Source organism: Lissotriton vulgaris, chromosome 5 (genome assembly GCF_964263255.1).
Source record: "Lissotriton vulgaris chromosome 5, aLisVul1.2, whole genome shotgun sequence".
In the NCBI taxonomy this organism is placed as follows: domain Eukaryota; kingdom Metazoa; phylum Chordata; class Amphibia; order Caudata; family Salamandridae; genus Lissotriton; species Lissotriton vulgaris.
The window spans coordinates 1,032,869,395-1,032,887,008 of NC_141693.1; the positions used below are offsets into that span (position 1 = coordinate 1,032,869,395).

A 17,614-nucleotide genomic window follows, 5' to 3' on the forward strand; every position below is an offset into this window, starting at 1 on the left:
GGGTGATCTTGATGTTACGAATAGGGATCTTACCTGTCCAATCCTATAAATCTAAATGGTCAGCTGGGGAATCTCCCTATCTTTGTTCGTTATGTCAAGGAGGCGAGCAGACCGTGGAGCATTTATTATTTGTTTGCCCTAATTCTAAAGTAGTAGTAGCTCGTGCTTTATATATTGATCCTATATATCGAACCTGCAGGTTAACAAAGGAAAAAGAACTATTAACAGTGGGCAAATTGCCTCCGAACGAATTTGTATGTTATAATTTCTACAAATTTTTTTAAACTATGCTGGTTTTATATTAACCTGTGATGTATTCATTTTCCTGTTCTTTTTCTTGTTTTATTTTATAGTTCATATTTGGGGTCCTCTGTCGAGTACCAACACAAATAAAATCTTTTGACTTGACTTCAGTAGCACTTCAACATAAGTCTCTGTTTTGCCAAGGTCTAGCGACTCATAGCCCAACTATGTGAAAATTGTTTCTAGGTGACTAGGATTCAAGGTCCTCATTCTTTGCAGCAATCTTTGACATCAACCTCTAGATAAGATTCTCCGTTCAGCTTCTACAATGAGGTCAATATGTTGATCTGGTTGGTCTTTCATCAGGGCCATACCTGCTGTTAGATGGTCAGTTTGAGAGTCAATCATGCATAAACTGGACTTCATGTCAAGGAAGATTGTTTTGATGTCTGTCTTGGCATGTTCACTCAGAGCCCAGAACCCCAGGCAGAGATGGGGGTCTAGAACATGGATCCCACTGATATCTTCTGTTCAAAGGAGAGATTGCCATGTCTGGCATATGTTTTCCCCATTTTGTAAGTGGTGGGCGTGTTCTTATATTCGGACTTCCAGTTGAGTAGTAGGCCTCTAGATAGTGAGATCTCCCACCTATCTTAGGTGGCTCTCACGATACAGTTAAGTGATGACCGTTGCCACTGATAGAAGTTTCTCCCTCACATTTCCCTCTAGTGGCATCTCTGACCACTTGCCTGGTAAACAAGCATCTATTACTAGTTCGTTTATTTGAGCCCAGGGTCTGAGGGGGTTGTGCTCCAGGCTTAGCCAGGATTCACATTCGTAGTTAATGCCTTACGGTCTTCTAGTCTTGCCCTGAAAAAACTCAATTAATATCCAATGCTGCAGTGGTGTAGGCTTCAAAGTGCACTGTGTGATCTGCTTATAGTCATGTGGCATCCTCCTCCACAGGGTGTGCGCTCTCGTGGTCCGTTAGGGAAGCCACATTAGGTCTCCCTCCATGTCTTCAAAGCAGACGCTGTTGAGGGTGAAGTCACCTCTTCAGAAGCCAGGGAAGGATCATCCAGTCGCTGTTATTTGTAGTCCTTAAAACCTAGGTTAGCCCTCACCTTGGACAGATTATGCCCTATAGAAAGATGGGAATAGACAACTCCCCGTCGTCACACATGTCAAAATGTTGCTGCCTTCGAGTTCATAATTTTAGCTCCGTGTCCTGCAAGCAGAGGTAAGGGTAATTACCCTGCTCTTTTTATAGCGCCAGTTTGGCTACACCTAGTAGTGATATATAATACATTCTGTACTTGGAGTTGATACATGTGAAACAGGGCTTTTAAGTAGGGCCAATTAAACATATATTTTTACACATCCAAGATCTGCAGGGATGAAATCAAAATCCCTGCTTCAGAGAATCGTAATTTCTGGATTTACCATTCTCTGACTGATGTTACATGAAAGAGAGGCACGTTTGTTTGTTCCTTTATGTGGAGCGCTTATACCAATGCAGCTGAATAAACTAACAACGTAACACACTTTTCTTTCTTTTGACTTGTGTCTGAGAACAAAAAGGAGGAAAGTGGTAACGTTCAGCTGCTAAATTGAGAAAAATGGACAGAAGTTAAATTCGGAAAATAAAATGACAATTATTCTAAAATGTTGTATGATGGGCCATTAAATACCCAGAAAATGCTGAGATGAACTTCTCCTACAGGGTGCATTTCACTTTAATACGGACCTTAAACCAGCACACTTTAGCAGGTTTAGAATTAGGCCGAAGCACGTTAAATTAAAATGACTGAAGATTTCCATGTGGAGGCTCTGGAATTTTTATGAAATCTGTGAAAAGAGTCCAAATGCCAAAATCATTTATATAAGGATATGATTAATAACATTACTCTTTGTTTCGGTACTGACCACTTTACCTGGCCTAAGTTCACAGAACTATAGTTGAAGCTACTCTTGCAAGAGCAAAGGACCAAGCTAGCTATAGGTACTTACCTGATATTGGTATGAAGTAATGGAAAAAGCTGTAAAAATATATAAGGGCTCAAATATTTTAGTTTTTAAAATTGCTGCGAATTAGAGCAATGTAGTTGACAAGAATACGTTTGATGGTGTTTGTACTGCATTTCATTTTGCGTCTCATGATATTTTTCTTTACTAGTATCAGGATGTTTACATTCATATTCATTCATCTTTATGTATATGGGAACATCACGTGTTTGAATCCGGGCAATGCAGACTCCGCCTTCTACGGGCACAAACTGTGTACCATTAAGATGGGTACTGGTAGAAAGAGATAATGTGTAGTATTAAGCACTATTTAAAACAAGTTAATATAACACATTCGATGTGCTGAATGAAATAGAGTAGTCATTCCCTACTCATTAGTATACACCATTTTAAAAAAACAATTAGGTAACCAAAAGCATTCTTTCCTGTATAAGTCTATGAAAAATTGCAGATGCCGCAGGCTGAATGGTCATTTTCATTCATTTGATTGGCATATGTAAATAAAACAAATTCACACCATTTTCTCTGAAAAGGAAGGAGTGAACAATCTTTCAACATTTATTGTAAACTTTTTCACAACCTTATTGCTAATCAGAACTTGAAGAATTCTTCTCAATAAATTAATTTAACACCCGAACAGTTAGTTGTACATTAGAACATGTAAGTAAAGAAATAGCAAAAAATATAATGACCACAAAACAACTGGAGAGGAATCGTATTCCGTGCAGCAATCTTAAAAATGCAACACAAAGACAGACCGTAAACAATTATTAACATACAACATGGTGTTCTTTAATTCAGTTTTCCATAAAAATGAAAAGTAATACAAATATCTCGAAATAGTTGGGTAGAGCGACTTCGAGAAAAAAGTCATAATTACTGGGTTTTACAATCCACATCTCCATCACTAGATGCCTTCATCTTCTTTAGCTCTTTCTGAAGTTCATCTTCCACTGCCAAGACTTCTTTGGGTTTTTGATACTGCAGAATATAATTGTGCAATACAGATTACGTGTTTGGCATATATAGCTGGTCGCAAACAAATATGCAGGAAACCCTTTAATATGCCTGTGTATATTTTATATTTTCCAAGGTATTTCTATTTCAAAAATACTGAAAAGGTAGTAAGGTGAACTACATAACGGTCCACAACACCCTTTTATATATATTAGAAATCACTACTCCTTTTCCTCTGAACAAGAAAGCAACATTTAAAGAGGGTAAGGGCCTTATTTAGCATTGAGTAGATGCAGGGCATTCACCAAAAAGTGGCAGCTGTCCCTTCTGCTGTATTAATAGTGGCATGATAGTAAATGGAAAGATAAATGTATCAGACTAAACACCCACCACCATTTTTGGATATCTCACTCCCTCAAACTCAATATAATATCCAAAGTTTTCCAAAGTACACTTCTAGCCAAATACCAATTACTTATTCATTTTTTGCATGGTACTTCTTTTCAAGTCTTGGTAAATCAATCACTACGTAGATGACTCCCACAGCTCACAGTTTGTTAGTTCTATGAAGAGATATTAAGTCAAGAGCTTACCGTAATGATCAAGGTGTTGTTGGCATGCGAAAACTTTAGAGCCGAGCTGTCCAGTGGAAGCTGCATTCTGTCCATGTCAGGAATACTAAATTTCTTATAATATCTTTGGAGGAATAAAGCAAAAGACAGTTAACAACCCAACGAAAAATACAGTACATGTTGTAAAGTGATATGTTTATAGCGCTTACTAAATTAAACATACAATATTGATCGACTTTACTCAAACAAATTTCAAAGAACTCTCACAGTAATTCCACTGGTAGCTGGCCCATACGCTGCCTGCTCATCATGTTACAGTGTCTACCAATAAATAAGTGTTTGTTTTTATTAAACTGCTGGCAGCTAACGGAGCTTTGGTGGGGCTTATGTCCCCTGTCTTATCAGAAGACAGGAGAAGTGGTGGAATATAAGAAGGAAGGATGGATTGCCTCCAGCCCTATCCCAGCTACTGATGAGGCAGAAACTTGTGGCCCTGAATGGAGCAGAGTGAAAGCTGACCATCATAACATCTTCTACTGGTTCCTTCTGGTGTGCCACTTTGAAGTCGGAATGAAGATGTGCAGGAATAACAGATCTGAGAACATAGAAGAGGACTGCAAGCTGTGTTATAGTTAAGTTTGGAGTTGGCTTGGGTATCTGCATGCACATATGTCTGTAGGTGCATGAATGAGTTTAAGCACGTGGCCCTGGGAAAAGTTGACCATCCTTAGCATATTGGGGGCATTCCAGACACAACTGACTCTATCCCTGGCATTATGGCTTCCTGCATTAACCGAGAGCAACCCGTGAAGATTTGGGGGGATTTTAAATATATATTTTTTTTTTTTGCCCACCATAGTCAGCCAGCACAGATGCCTGCAGACTTTAATGGTAGCATGTGCGGTGTCCCAAGGCAAAATAATAAAGCAGTATGTATCACTATTATAGGCTATAATGGCAATTGACAATCACTTTATTACCCTATTAAAGTCCCTTTTTTTGTTTAAAGGCCAAACTTGAACTATTACCAATCAGGAGATAGCCTCTCTTGGGAATGTTCTACAGGGTGCTGAGTCCTTCCGATTTTTAAAGCACAAAAGGGAAAATAAATCCCAAAGGGAGACTTTCAGGGGAAGAGGGAGGGTTACATGTAAATCTATGAAATATACAAATACGGGAGAACTACAGTTCCAGGTAATTACGTTATTTTCTTCTACAGTATTGATCTTTCATAGATATACATGCTTGAATCAGAATAGCAAGCAGTTAATGCATTTGTATACTTTATAGTATTAGCACTAATGGTGGATAGAAATATATACACAACATATTGCTATGCACTTTAAAATAAACATATATGCAAATACACAGGTATCCATCTATATATCTATCTATATATATATATATATCTATATATATATATATATCTATATATATATATATATCTATATATCTATCTATATATATATATATATATATATATATATATATATATATATATATATTTATACACCGAGGAAAATAGACAAAAAGCTCACATGCAAATCAGAATACGTAGTCTATGTGTTAGAATGCCCTTGCGGCTTGAAATACGTAGGGAGCACGAGACCTCAGTGTCACAAGAGAATTCTCCAACACCTACGGGCCATCAAGAATGGGGATGAATCATACCCTGTGGCTCGTCATTTTTCTGCAGTTCACGCTAAAAACTTTGAAATATTACATTATTGATTGCATTTTGTCCCTGAGACGTGGTGGAGATAGAAACGCTAAATTGAGGAGGTTGGAAACGAAATACATTCTGGAGATGGACACTAAGAGCCCTAATGGGTTGAATTCAACTGAAGATTTTTATACGTTTTTGTAGATGATACTCAAAGCAATTTTAAAACTGTATATATCTTCTAGTGTCCGTCTGCCAGTAACAAGTCTTAGGCCGTATGAGTAATGAATCTTTTTAACTATTTCACTGTATATTATGATGTTTACTGATATAATAATATTTTTTCACAATTTTCTTGGGGTTTAGGGTAGTCACTACACTGTTTGATTTAAGTTATAGTTCATGGATGTATAGTAATATGCCCACTGGGGCTGTATTCAAGAGGAACAACTGTATTATACTTGTTTTTTTGCAGTGGCTGTTTACAATCCTCCAAATGTGCTGGTCACAGATGTGACCCCCCCCCTTGTTTTTTTCAAGCAAACTATATCCGTTTTGTGGAAACAACCTTGAGGGCCTTTGTATATAGCATAGATTTTTTTCATGCTGACATTTTATTAAGGTTCCTTTAAATTGAGCTGCATCTTTTAATGATGGAATGGTTTTATCAATATTAATGAATTTAATTATTTATTGATGCTTATATTCGAGGAAGTGGATATTTATTGTGAATGTTTACTTGAAATGCGAATTTGCACTAGTTTTAAGCACGTTTTGCACTTTATCATGTATTTCACAGCAATATTTGCACAGGAGGTTTATAGTAATAGCCAGAACTTGTATGGATCTGTATTTTACAGACACAACTGCATTTAAGCAGGAATCTAGTCTTTCATCCATGTCTAGCACTTTACACAATTGCACTGTCACTTTAAATAGTGGTGTCCTGCCCATGTGATGTGTCATGTGATCAATGTCCGAGAGGGACCGAAACGCGTCATGGCGGTGGTGTTTGGGCGATTTATGAAATAAAGGAATACTTGCACGAAATCTGGGTCTGCACCGTCTCTTTGGATTCGGAATCCTGTGTACTGGAGGCGAAATCAGGGAGATATATATATATATATATACACTCCATTTAAGTTTGCATACATAGAGAACCAAACCCATGTTAACCCAAAGAGGCTCACGTTATAGAAGTAAGTGGCATAATACAACCTGTCCCAACCCTGCATCACTGTGCTGTGCCGATTTCAGGCAATAATGATACATGAATGTATGCACACTCTTCAAGGCTGCAGCAAAACATTTTCTACAGACGCACTCCTGCAAAGAAAACAGTTGAAGTGGGCACTGCCCTAGTTTAATGTAACCTGGTTTTTGTTGTGAGAGGTTGCCCCACCTTCCAGTGGCAAAAACAGGATTGCGGCTGAGATCCATAGAGCGATGGTTGCTTTTGTGATTGCAGCACCCTTACGAGTGTGTGCATATGACACCAACAGCTGGACAGTTTTTCTCAGCTGTTTAATTCTATGTAGGTAGAACTTTAAATATCTTTTAATATCTAATGAATTGAGAGATCTTTCTACTGGCGAGGTCGGATTTGGGAAGGAAATTCATACTATTAAATACTCATTGAGGTGAAAGTCAGAAGGGTCTTTAGGAATGAATTCTGGATTGGGTCTGAGAATGACAGAATCGACCGTGAAGCGCAAGAAGGGTTCTTGAGTTGCGAGAGTCTGTATCTCACTCACTCTTCTGGCCGAAGTGAGTGCTAGCAACAATGCGACCTTCCATGTGAGATATTTGAGGTTTGCTCTGTGTATGGGTTCCAATGGACTCTTCATGATTTGGGAAAGAACTACATTCAAGCACCAGTCCGGGGGTGGAGCCATTACCGGAGGAAAAACTCTGAACAACTTTCATGAACGGATTGATGATTCTGTTCGAGCACAAAGAGAGTAAATTCGAGAAATGCCTACATCTAGATGTTGCAGCGTGATGTAATTTCATAGAGTCATGCACCAACCCACAGTGAGTTAGTGAAAGGAGACCGGGTAGTAACTGCTCAGGTAATGCCTGTAGAGGATGCAGATTTTCTAAGCTGTAATGTTTTCATTTGGGCTTATATGTTTTTATCGTGGCTTCCACCCTTGCTTCGGAGATTATCCCTGCCGACCTGAGGAATATTCAAATCTATGACTTCATGGAATTTCGGAGTCATGCGCAGTGGAAAGAAATCGGGACTGGATGAAGGACCTGACCTTGATACATTGCCAATGCTGCCTGGGCCACTTGGGAGCTATTAGGATGAAGCAACACAGCTACGTTTTCATCTTGCTGAGAACTTTTGGTATTAGAGGGATTGTGGGAAAAGCGTAGGCATAGATCCCCGACCATCTGCCAAAAAGGGATTCCTCCAAGATCTTGAATAAGGATGACAACTTGCCTATAATTGGCATTTGCGATTCTCATTTGTTGCAAAGAGATCTGGTGCCGGTTTGCCCCAGAGTGAGAAGATCCTGTTTAGCACTGACTGATCAAGCTCCCAATCCTGGCATCTGTTCCTAGTTCTGCTTAGCATATCTGGTAAGAGATTGCTTGTCCCTGGAACATGTTCGGCCCGAAGAATTTCTCGGTGGGTTGTCACCTAGCTCCAGGTTTCCTGGGTGTCCCTGGACAGCGCCGGTTATCTTGTGACCCCTTGTTTGTTGGCATAGATCATGCTGGTGGTATTGTCCAGGCAACCTATCAACTGAGGCTTTGCTACGCTTAGCAGGAGAGCTTGGAGACTGAGATAGATGGCTCTGATCTCCAGGTAATTGATATGCCTGCTCCTCTGGAGTGGAGACCACTTTCCTTGAATTGGCAGGTCCTGCAGACGACTGCCCAAGCCCTCTAGGTAGGCATCTGTAGTTATTAGGAAGTTAGGTATTTGAGGTAAGAACGTGAGGCCCTCTGATAGGTGGGAGATCTGGGGACCACCAGGCTAGTGCTTTCCTCATACCTCATGTGATGTTCACCCGATTGCCTAACAATCCTTCTGTTTGAATCCATGGTTTTGTAGCTGTTCCGGTAAGGTTCACATTTTAAGGCGTGTGAGAGGGATCAGATTGGTCCTAATAACATCATGCGCAGAGGCTATTTGAACAGATGCACTGAACAGGTATTTTTCAGGATAGTTTGAGAGCCAGTTACTTGAGCCTTTATTACCTCTCCTGGGATATAATGTATTTGTCTTCGACAGTATTTAGTGTTGCACCCAGGAACACTAACTTCTTGGATGGATGATGATTTTTGATAACTTACAATGAGAGAAGTTTAGGCACACCTCTGTGGCACTGGATGGTTGAAATGCTGCTGGTGCTTCTATTAACCAGTCGTGGAGAAAGGGAAATACTTGATGACTGTCCCTCCTGAGAGAAGCTGCCACATGGGCTAGGCATTTGGTAAATGCGGAGAGCTGATTTGATACATAATGGGAGGACTTTGAATTGGTAATGGCTGCTTGCTACAGTGAAGAGTAGCTATTTGCAATGTTTGGGATGGATGGAGATGTGGAAAAATGAATTGTGTAAATCCGGAGTGGTTTAAGAGATGTAGGATGTCAGAGAGAGAGTGACCATGTGAATACTTATTTAATTTCTAGAGGTCTAGGATGGGTCGCCATTCCCCTGTGTTCTTGTCTATGAGGACAAAACAAAAATAGAACCCCATTCCTTGCCGAGAATGTGGGACTTTTTCTATGGCACCTTTGCCTAGCATAGCTAGCACTTCCTTCCTTCCGAAGATGGAGAGGATCTGGGTGACCTTGTTTTGGTGGTTTTTAATTAGAGGCAGAGCCAGTACTTAAATAAAATACTATCTTTCCTGGACTCTTTACCCTATTTTATCTCACCACTCTTTTGTATATATTTTTTGCACTGCACTATTCCCACTGATTACTTCTCTTATGGTCGGAATGTGATTGTGGGCTTGACCCATTTTTGAGTCTGATACAGCGGGTATGGATAATAGTCTCAATGATCGAGAGACATACCATCCCAATGGATGGAGGACCAAATGAGAAGATTGATCATCACGACAGATTGATGGGAATCCACTGACTTTTGAGTCTCACCAATAATCACTTGCGTTCTTGTTTTTCGTTTGCTAGAGTTCTTTACATATTTTGAGGTTTTAAAGGATTTGGTACCTAAGACTCACTTAATTAAGGAGTCGGGCCTCGGGAAGCTGACTAAAGAGCTCCTTGTGAGACACCCTGGTTTTCTGTGTTTTACAATGAAAGTGATTGTTCATTGCAATTATAGCCTATGATAGTGATACATAGTGCTTTATTGTTGTACTGTGTAACCGCCACTTTGACGGCGGGGAATGATTCAAGCATGTGAATCTATGAAAAATCCAATCCTGGGGAATAAGGCAGCTTCCAGATTAGATTTTTCTTTTTATTTCACAAACTTTAAGAGGCAAGACCTGCTCTTTATAGTCAACAGTTTTTTGCTGACAATGCAGTGGTAACTGCCGAGTTTGAGTTAGATATTAGTAGCTTCCCCTGCAGAAGTAGGTCTTTTAACAAATCACTTATGTCAGACTCATATTTCGTTTTTTTATTAATCTGTTTACTGATAACTTGACAGGGTAAAATACAATCTGTACAATTCATTGCCTATATCAGCTGAGTAATTTACAGTCTTTAATGCAAACACCACATATCGGAACACACACACTTATTGTATATCATTCAGCTATCCTTCCAGGGACCCAGACTCGTATTTTTATATTTGGATTTCTTCAATTTAATTCTGAGTCTGCTCCATTAGTTATTACTTGGGATGCTTTTAAGACTGCACTGAGAGCGCATAGAATTGCTCACTCTACAAGATTGGCTAAAAGCAGGAAAGACATTATCTTGCAGCTCCAGGAGGACATTGAGAGGGTATCTTCGATTTTGAATATTCAGAATACAGAATCTAAGCTTCAAGAGTTGGAGTTAGCCATTGCTTTGGAGGGCCTTGTACGTGTGCCTGACTTGCTGCGGTGGAGGGTGGCCCTATCTGGGGTGCTCTAAGAAATGGAAGTATCGCGAACTGCAGAGAGTATTTACCTGTCGAATATGGCAGGGAGGCCTGGATACTAATGCCTGGTCGCTGGAGCAGCTGATCCCCGACTTTTGAGGTCAATTGTGGTAGGTGACGGCCTGCCTGAGGTGTTGGACCCTGGGGGTGGATTCCCCCTACCCGGCGCAGAGTCCTGTTTTGGCTGTTCTCCTCATTGGGCTGCGGCTGTGTCTGGTGGGCTGCCTTCTGAACCTGTCTGAGGAACTTAAGATAGTGACAGGCGCCCTGCAGACGGACACGTCCAAAGACAGATGCTCGGCTTGCAGCAAAAAACAGGCAAGAATGTTGCAACAGTTGGACGACTATGAAGGCCGAGCCCTCCCCAACAACATTCGAATTTTAGGGGAGGGGTTCCGGAACGGACCAAGGGGACGGCAGCAGATTTATATGTGGAGGAACTAATCACGAACCACCTGAAGCCTAACACACTATCCAGCTACTTCTTTATAGAAAGGGCCCACAGGGTGCCGGGTGGCAGGCCTAAACCGGGCACGCCTCCAAGACCTCTGATTGCCCGGGTGTTCAATTACCGTGATAGAGACATAATACTACAGGCCTCACGGTCCAGCCTGCCTTTGAAGATAGATAACTATGAGGTGGCGTTCTATCCGGATTTCACAGCCAAGGTTCAGGCGCAACGCAGAGGTTTTCAAGAGGTCAAGAAGGAACTGAGGGATCGAGAGGTGAAATATGCCATGTTCTTTCCGGCATGGCTGCGAGTGGAAAAGGATGGCAAGTCATGGTTTTTTGACTCACCGGAAGCGGTCTGGGACTGGATGGAGGGCTGGAACATTGTGGAGGGCCGTCGGAAGGGGGGGGGGGGGGGGGGGGGGGGGGGCTACCGTCCTAGCAGATCCAATATGCAAAGAGAAGTCCGTATGGAGGCGGAGAGCGCTGACCCTGCGGCGGGGTCTAGCCAACTGGAGGAGCAGGACTGACTACTTTGGCGCTGGGTCTGAAGAGCCTCGAACTGGCACTAATATGCCTGCCTGAGGTGTCGGACCCTGGGGGTGGATTCCCCCTCCCCGGCGCAGAGTCCTGTTTTGGCTGTTCTCCTCATTGGGCTGCGGCTGTGTCCGGTGGGCTGCCTTCTGAACCGGTCTGAGGAACTTAAGATAGTGACAGGCGCCCTGCAGACGGACACGTCGAAAGACAGATGCTCGGCTTGCAGCAAAAACAGGCAAGAATGTCGCAACAGTTGGACGACTATGAAGGCCGAGCCCTCCCCAACAACATTCGAATTTTAGGGGAGGGGTTCCGGAACGGACAGAGGGGCCGGCGGCAGATTTATATGTGGAGGAACTAATCACGAATCACCTGAAGCCTAACACACTATCCAGCTACTTTTTTATAGAAAGAGCCCACAGGGTCCCGGGTGGTAGGGCTAAACCGGGCGCGCCTCCAAGATCTCTGATTGCCCGGGTGTTCAATTACCGTGATAGAGACATAATACTACAGGCCTCACGGTCCAGCCTGCCTTTGAAGATAGATAACTATGAGGTGGCGTTCTATCCGGATTTCACAGCCAAGGTTCAGGCGCAACGCAGAGGTTTTCAAGTGGTCAAGAAGGAACTGAGGGATCGAGAGGTGAAATATGCCATGTTCTTTCCGGCACGGCTGCGAGTGGAAAAGGATGGCAAGCCATGGTTTTTTGACTCACCGGAAGCGGTCTGGGACTGAATGGAGGGCTGGAACATTGTGGAGGGCCGTCGGGGGGGGGGGGGACCGTCCTAGCAGATCCAATATGCAAAGAGGAGTCCGGATGGAGGCGGAGAGCGCAGGGTCTAGCCAACTGGAGGAGCAGGACTGACTACTTTGGCGCTGGGTCTGAAGAGCCTCGAACTGGCACTAATATGCAAGTAGAGGGGCATGGGGGGGGGGGGAAGAGGGATAACTCACTGATGCAAGACTGTTTCTATACTCAGTGAACTGTGGCTTGGTGCTATTTATCAGTTATATTGATGTGATATACTATTGATTTATTATTGTTATTGCAGGATGGCTGCGACATGTGATATATATAATATGTGTGTGTGGGGGGGGGGGGCGGTTCCCTCTGCATTTTCAGCATTTCGGGGAGTGGGGGAGAGGTACTCTGCCATGTTTGGGGGTGGGAAGTTTTAAATCCACGGGCAGTGGGGGGGGATTTGGGAGTGTGGGGTGGAGGGGGTGTGTTGCAGTTTACTGTGATTTTCTTATTTGCTTTCTTGGTGATTTGGTTGCAAGATTGGGGCGACTGAATGACTTAATGAAGGAGGAATTGTTTATTCAAATGTTATTTCTTACGTGCACAAATTGTGAAATTGCCGCACTGTTTGATGAACGACACTTGCCAGTCATGCAGAATTACACACTATCCTAAATAGACACAATTCGAAGGAGGGAATAAGGGGTGACTTACAGGCATGGGGCAGGATAGTAAACGACAATGACCGTGCTGTCCTGGAATGTCAACGGGTTGGGAGACCAGATCAAGAGGGGCATAGTATGGCAATACCTGCAGAGACATTCACCTGATGTGGTCATGTTACAGGAAACTCATCTGGTGGGTCGCAAATCTAAGGCCCTCACTAGATGGGGACACACTTTTAGCGCATGCGGATTATACCACGGGTTCCAGGGGTACGGCTATATTGGTGAAAAAGACTACACCAATCATTATACACAAGTCATGGACAGACACGGCAGGCCGCTTTGCGGGGGTGGAAGCCCGATGGGAAGAATCTTAACTTGATCTCGGTCTACCTGCCACCTGCCCTGGGTAGAACGGCGCTGTAAGACTTGGGCAACAAACTGATGGATCTACGAGACGGGGCGCTAATGAGGAGGGGAAGACTATAATATGACTTTGTGCAGGCACTGGGTCTCGCAGATGTGGGTCGCGCACTACATCCCACCGACACAATGTTTACCTTTTTCTCTAATGCCCACCGTAGTTTGTCCCGTATTGACTGCTTCCTTACACATCTGTCCTCAGTGGGTAATTTTGCCAATTATAAAGTGTTGCCTAGAGGGATCTCGGACCACTCTGCGGTCTGGACGGCATTCACGCAATGGGAGCATCAACCGCCAGCGACAATAGTAATCAACCCCTGGCTCCTACGTATCCCCGATGTTAGGGACGAACTCCGTGCACAGACCGGGAATTATTTAACTGAAAACGTGGGTTCGGTCGACTCCTCACAAATTATCTGGGAGGCCTTCAAGGTGGTGATCAAGGGCTTAGCCAGGTCATTAAAAACTAACTACTGGTAAACAGCAAGAACTCCTGGCTCAGGTGGGAACTGACCTCATTGACTTGGAGAGTGAGCACTCGCATGATCCCTCGCCTGACAACAGCCATAAACCTCTCCTGAAAAAGGAAGAGTTTCGGTTAAAATCTAGAGAGCAAATGGTGGCCAGGCATTGAGCGACGCAACACAGGCTTTATGAGTTAGGGGACAGGACAGGCAGGACGCTGGCATGGCTGGAGAGGCGGGAAAAAGGCTCCAGATGGGTTCATAAGCTGAAGATGCCAGATGGAACCACGATAACACACCCGAAAGACTACTTTGAAGGTGTGTACTCCCCATCTACTAGCTACACAGCAGACGATTCGCGCCAGCTCCTTGCAGACAGTAAGGTGCCGTGCCTCTCGGATACAGATAAAGACGCTCTGGAGGCTGACCTGTCCACGGAGGAAATAGGCAAGGCTCTTGGGCAACTTAAGTCAGGAAAGGCTATGGGACCTAATGGTGTTCCAGTTGAGTTTCTGAAGGCAACAGCCTCTTTAACCATACCACATCTGAAAGCCATGTATGAAGAGAGCTTGGAAGGGGCCAGCTGCCCATTGACCAGCGCCTGGCCACTATAGTAGATCTATAAACAAAGAAAATCGAGCGATGATTGTAGCTCCTATAGGCCGATCTCATTGATAAACGTGGAGACAAATGTTTTAGCGAAGGTTCTGGCGAATAGATTAGCGACGGTTATCACTTCTTTAGTCCATCCAGACCAGTCCGGCTTTATGCCAGGGCGTAACACCGCTCTCAATTTACGAAGGGTACACAACGTCATGGCTAGACGGCCATACATGGAGAAAGAAGCGGCAATATTATCCCTTGACACCTCTATGGCGTTCGACTCCATAGAATGGCCATATTTATTCGAGGTGTTGCGAAGGGCAGGGCTGGGCCCCAAATTCGTGGCTTCAATACGCCTCCTATATACCGCGCGGTGCCTGCTGCTTTGTGCATGTAAATGCTGGGGGGTACCATAGGTACCCCCCATGTGCACCCTCCACCCGCCAACACCCTGGGGGCCCTCAACAGGCCCCCAAAATCAAAAGTACACATGCTTTTCCACGGCGGAAAAACCGCAGCGGAAAAGCATGTTTACAAATGCTTCCTAATTTGGCTGGCGGTGGCAGAGCTTTTCCGCCGCGGTTGTAATCCGACCGCGGCGGAAAAGCAGCGGACAGAAACCAAGACCCACCAGCCATCGTAATGCGGTGGTGGGTCTTTGGTGAGTCCGCAGAGGATTTTCGGCCTCCTCCGGGCCGGAGGTGGCTTCCGCCGGCCCGGAGGTGGCGGAAAATCCTCCATCATAATGAGGCCCTTAGTGTTGAAAATTAGTATAGTGAAATATAAAAGTAATTTGAGTGGTGGATATGTTATTCAGTTCTTTGGATAGAGAAGGGTAGTGGTGGGGTAGAAGAGGGACAATAGGTTTGCATTTATATAGTGCTTGCTACCCCATATGGGGTTTTGAAGCGCTTTTTTGGCGAGGAGCCCGGTACTCCAGAACCCATAAGGATTAATGTTGAATTAGTATAATGAAATATGAAAGTCATTTGAGTGGTGGGTATGTTAGTTATTTGGATTGGGGAGGGATAGAAAAGGGAAAAAGGTTTGCATTTATATAGCGCTTGTTATCCCTGATGGGGTGTTGAAAGTGCTTTATTGGTGAGTAGCACGCTACTCCGGAACCCATAAAGGATTAGTGTTGAAAATTAGTATTGCGAAATATGAAAGTAATTTGAGTGGTGGATATGTTATTCAGTTATTTGAATAGAGAAGGGTAGCAGTGGGATAGAAGAGGGAAAAGAGGTTTGCATTTATATAGCGCTCGCTTCCCCTGATGGGGCTTTGAAGCACTTTTTTGGTGAGTAGCACGCTACTCCGGAACCCATAAGGATTAGTGTTGAATTAGTATAGTGAAATATGAAAGTAATTTGAGTGGTGGATATGTTAGTCAGTTATTTGGATTGAGAAGGGCTGGGGAGGGATAGAAAAGGGAAAAAGGTTTGCATTTATTTAGCGCTTGTAACCACTGATGGGGTGTTGAAGCGCTTTATTGGCTAGTAGCACACTACTCCGGAACCCATAAAGCATTAGTGTTGAAAATTAGTACAGTGAAATATGAAAGCAATTTGAGTGATGGATATGTTTTTCCGATATTTGGATAGAGAAGGTTAGTGGAAGGATAGAAGAGGGGAAAGGGTTTGCATTTACATAATGCTTGTTACCGCTGATGAATTGATTAAACGCTTTTTTGGCGAGTAGCACGCTACTCTGGAACCCATAAAGGATTAGTGGTGAATTAGTAAAGTGAAATATGAAATTTGAGAAGTGAACATGTTAGTCTGTTATTCGGATTGAAAAGGATAGTGGAGGGATAGAAAAGTGAAGGATTTATACTTTTTTTTCTTGGAGGTCATAGCAGTAGGAAGAGGCTTTGAGATGAGTAAAAAGGGGCTGTGGAGGGGAAGAGTCAGATGTTCAAATCCAATGCGTCCATTGGATCAAGCAATCCATGCACAATAGAGAATCAAGGGCTCAAACACAAATTTCTAAGTTTAGAACGCCTAAAAAACAAGCATTTACAACGCAATGGGTCTCGCAGCATTAAAGTTTGAGTTATTGGCATTGTGTATGACAATGCGTTGCATAACTTTTTTTTAGCAAACTTTGAATTGGTGCGCAGTCAGAGTGTGTGCAAGAGTATGCTGTTCTTGAAAGCAGTGTGGTACAGAGTACAGGAATTTGGATGACCTGAGCAATGTGGATGATGCACCTCACGCACGGGGCTGACGCAGTTATCATTCACACAGCTCTGATGATGCACCTCACGCACGGGCTCACAGTTGTTATTCACACAGCTCTGATGATGCACCTCACGCACGGGGCTGACGCAGTTTTTATTTACACAGCTCTGATGATGCACCTTAGGCAAATAAACCTAATGTGTGTATTGAATGGGCAGTGTTCAATTGATGTACCACGGGTTTGGAGAGTTCCAAAGCTGTTAGAGTACAGCATACATGTTGAATATTTGTTTAAGTGTTTTGTGGGCTAGACACACACAAAAGTATGTACACAGGTACACAAACGCACCCATTCCCCACGCCACCGCCCTCTGCAGTTTAGGATTGAGAGGGGTCAACATCGAATAGTTTTTCGTTAGAGTTTCTCAGAGGACCTTAAGCTAACCCAGAGCCCAACCTTCCAGTGGCTCGACAGCTTCTAGTTTCAAAATCTGCCTTTTGTCATGGTGACTTTTACACTGTATATATGGGATCTACATTTATTCATAATGGCTTATTTTTGCTTCTTTTCAAGCGCCACTACTGTTCAGGTATTTCCTATGCCAAAGATATAAGCCATACAGAGGAAGAATGACAAGTGCTCCAATCTGCCCTGCACTGGTAGGGCAAGTGCTGCTGTGTGCAAACGAAAGCTGTTTCATAGGCGTTATAGCAGGGGAAGAGCTTTTTGCCCATCATGAATAATCTGGGACAAACAGGTTCTAAGGTCCAGAAAAAATGGAGTTCTCAACCACCTATTCCTGTGTCGGCCACACTGTGTTTTGAATCAATCACTCGACACCCTAAATCACACGTGTGAGTGCATGCACCTTGCATGTGCTGTTCAAAATCCTGAAATGTTAACGAAAAAACACTCTAGTACCGTTTCTTTACCCTAACAAAACATCCATTACATGTATATCGCCTTCCTCCACAGGAATACGGACCAGCAAATTCCCTACGAGTCCCT

The 17,614-nt window shown here is 43.3% G+C and overlaps 1 protein-coding gene across 1 annotated transcript in view; it reads right to left on the bottom strand.

The window, feature by feature from the left end:
* Window positions 1-2,787: 2,787 nt before the first annotated feature.
* DPCD (deleted in primary ciliary dyskinesia homolog (mouse)) overlaps window positions 2,788-17,614 on the bottom strand; it is a 131,289-nt gene continuing 116,462 nt past the window's right edge. Inside the window, exons 5-6 of the mRNA XM_086922664.1 lie at window positions 3,819-3,921; window positions 2,788-3,249 (exon numbers count right to left, since the gene is read on the bottom strand). Of these exons, the coding sequence (XP_086778790.1) occupies window positions 3,145-3,249; window positions 3,819-3,921 (208 nt within the window). The 3' untranslated portion in view covers window positions 2,788-3,144. The remainder of the gene's footprint in view (window positions 3,250-3,818; window positions 3,922-17,614) is intronic.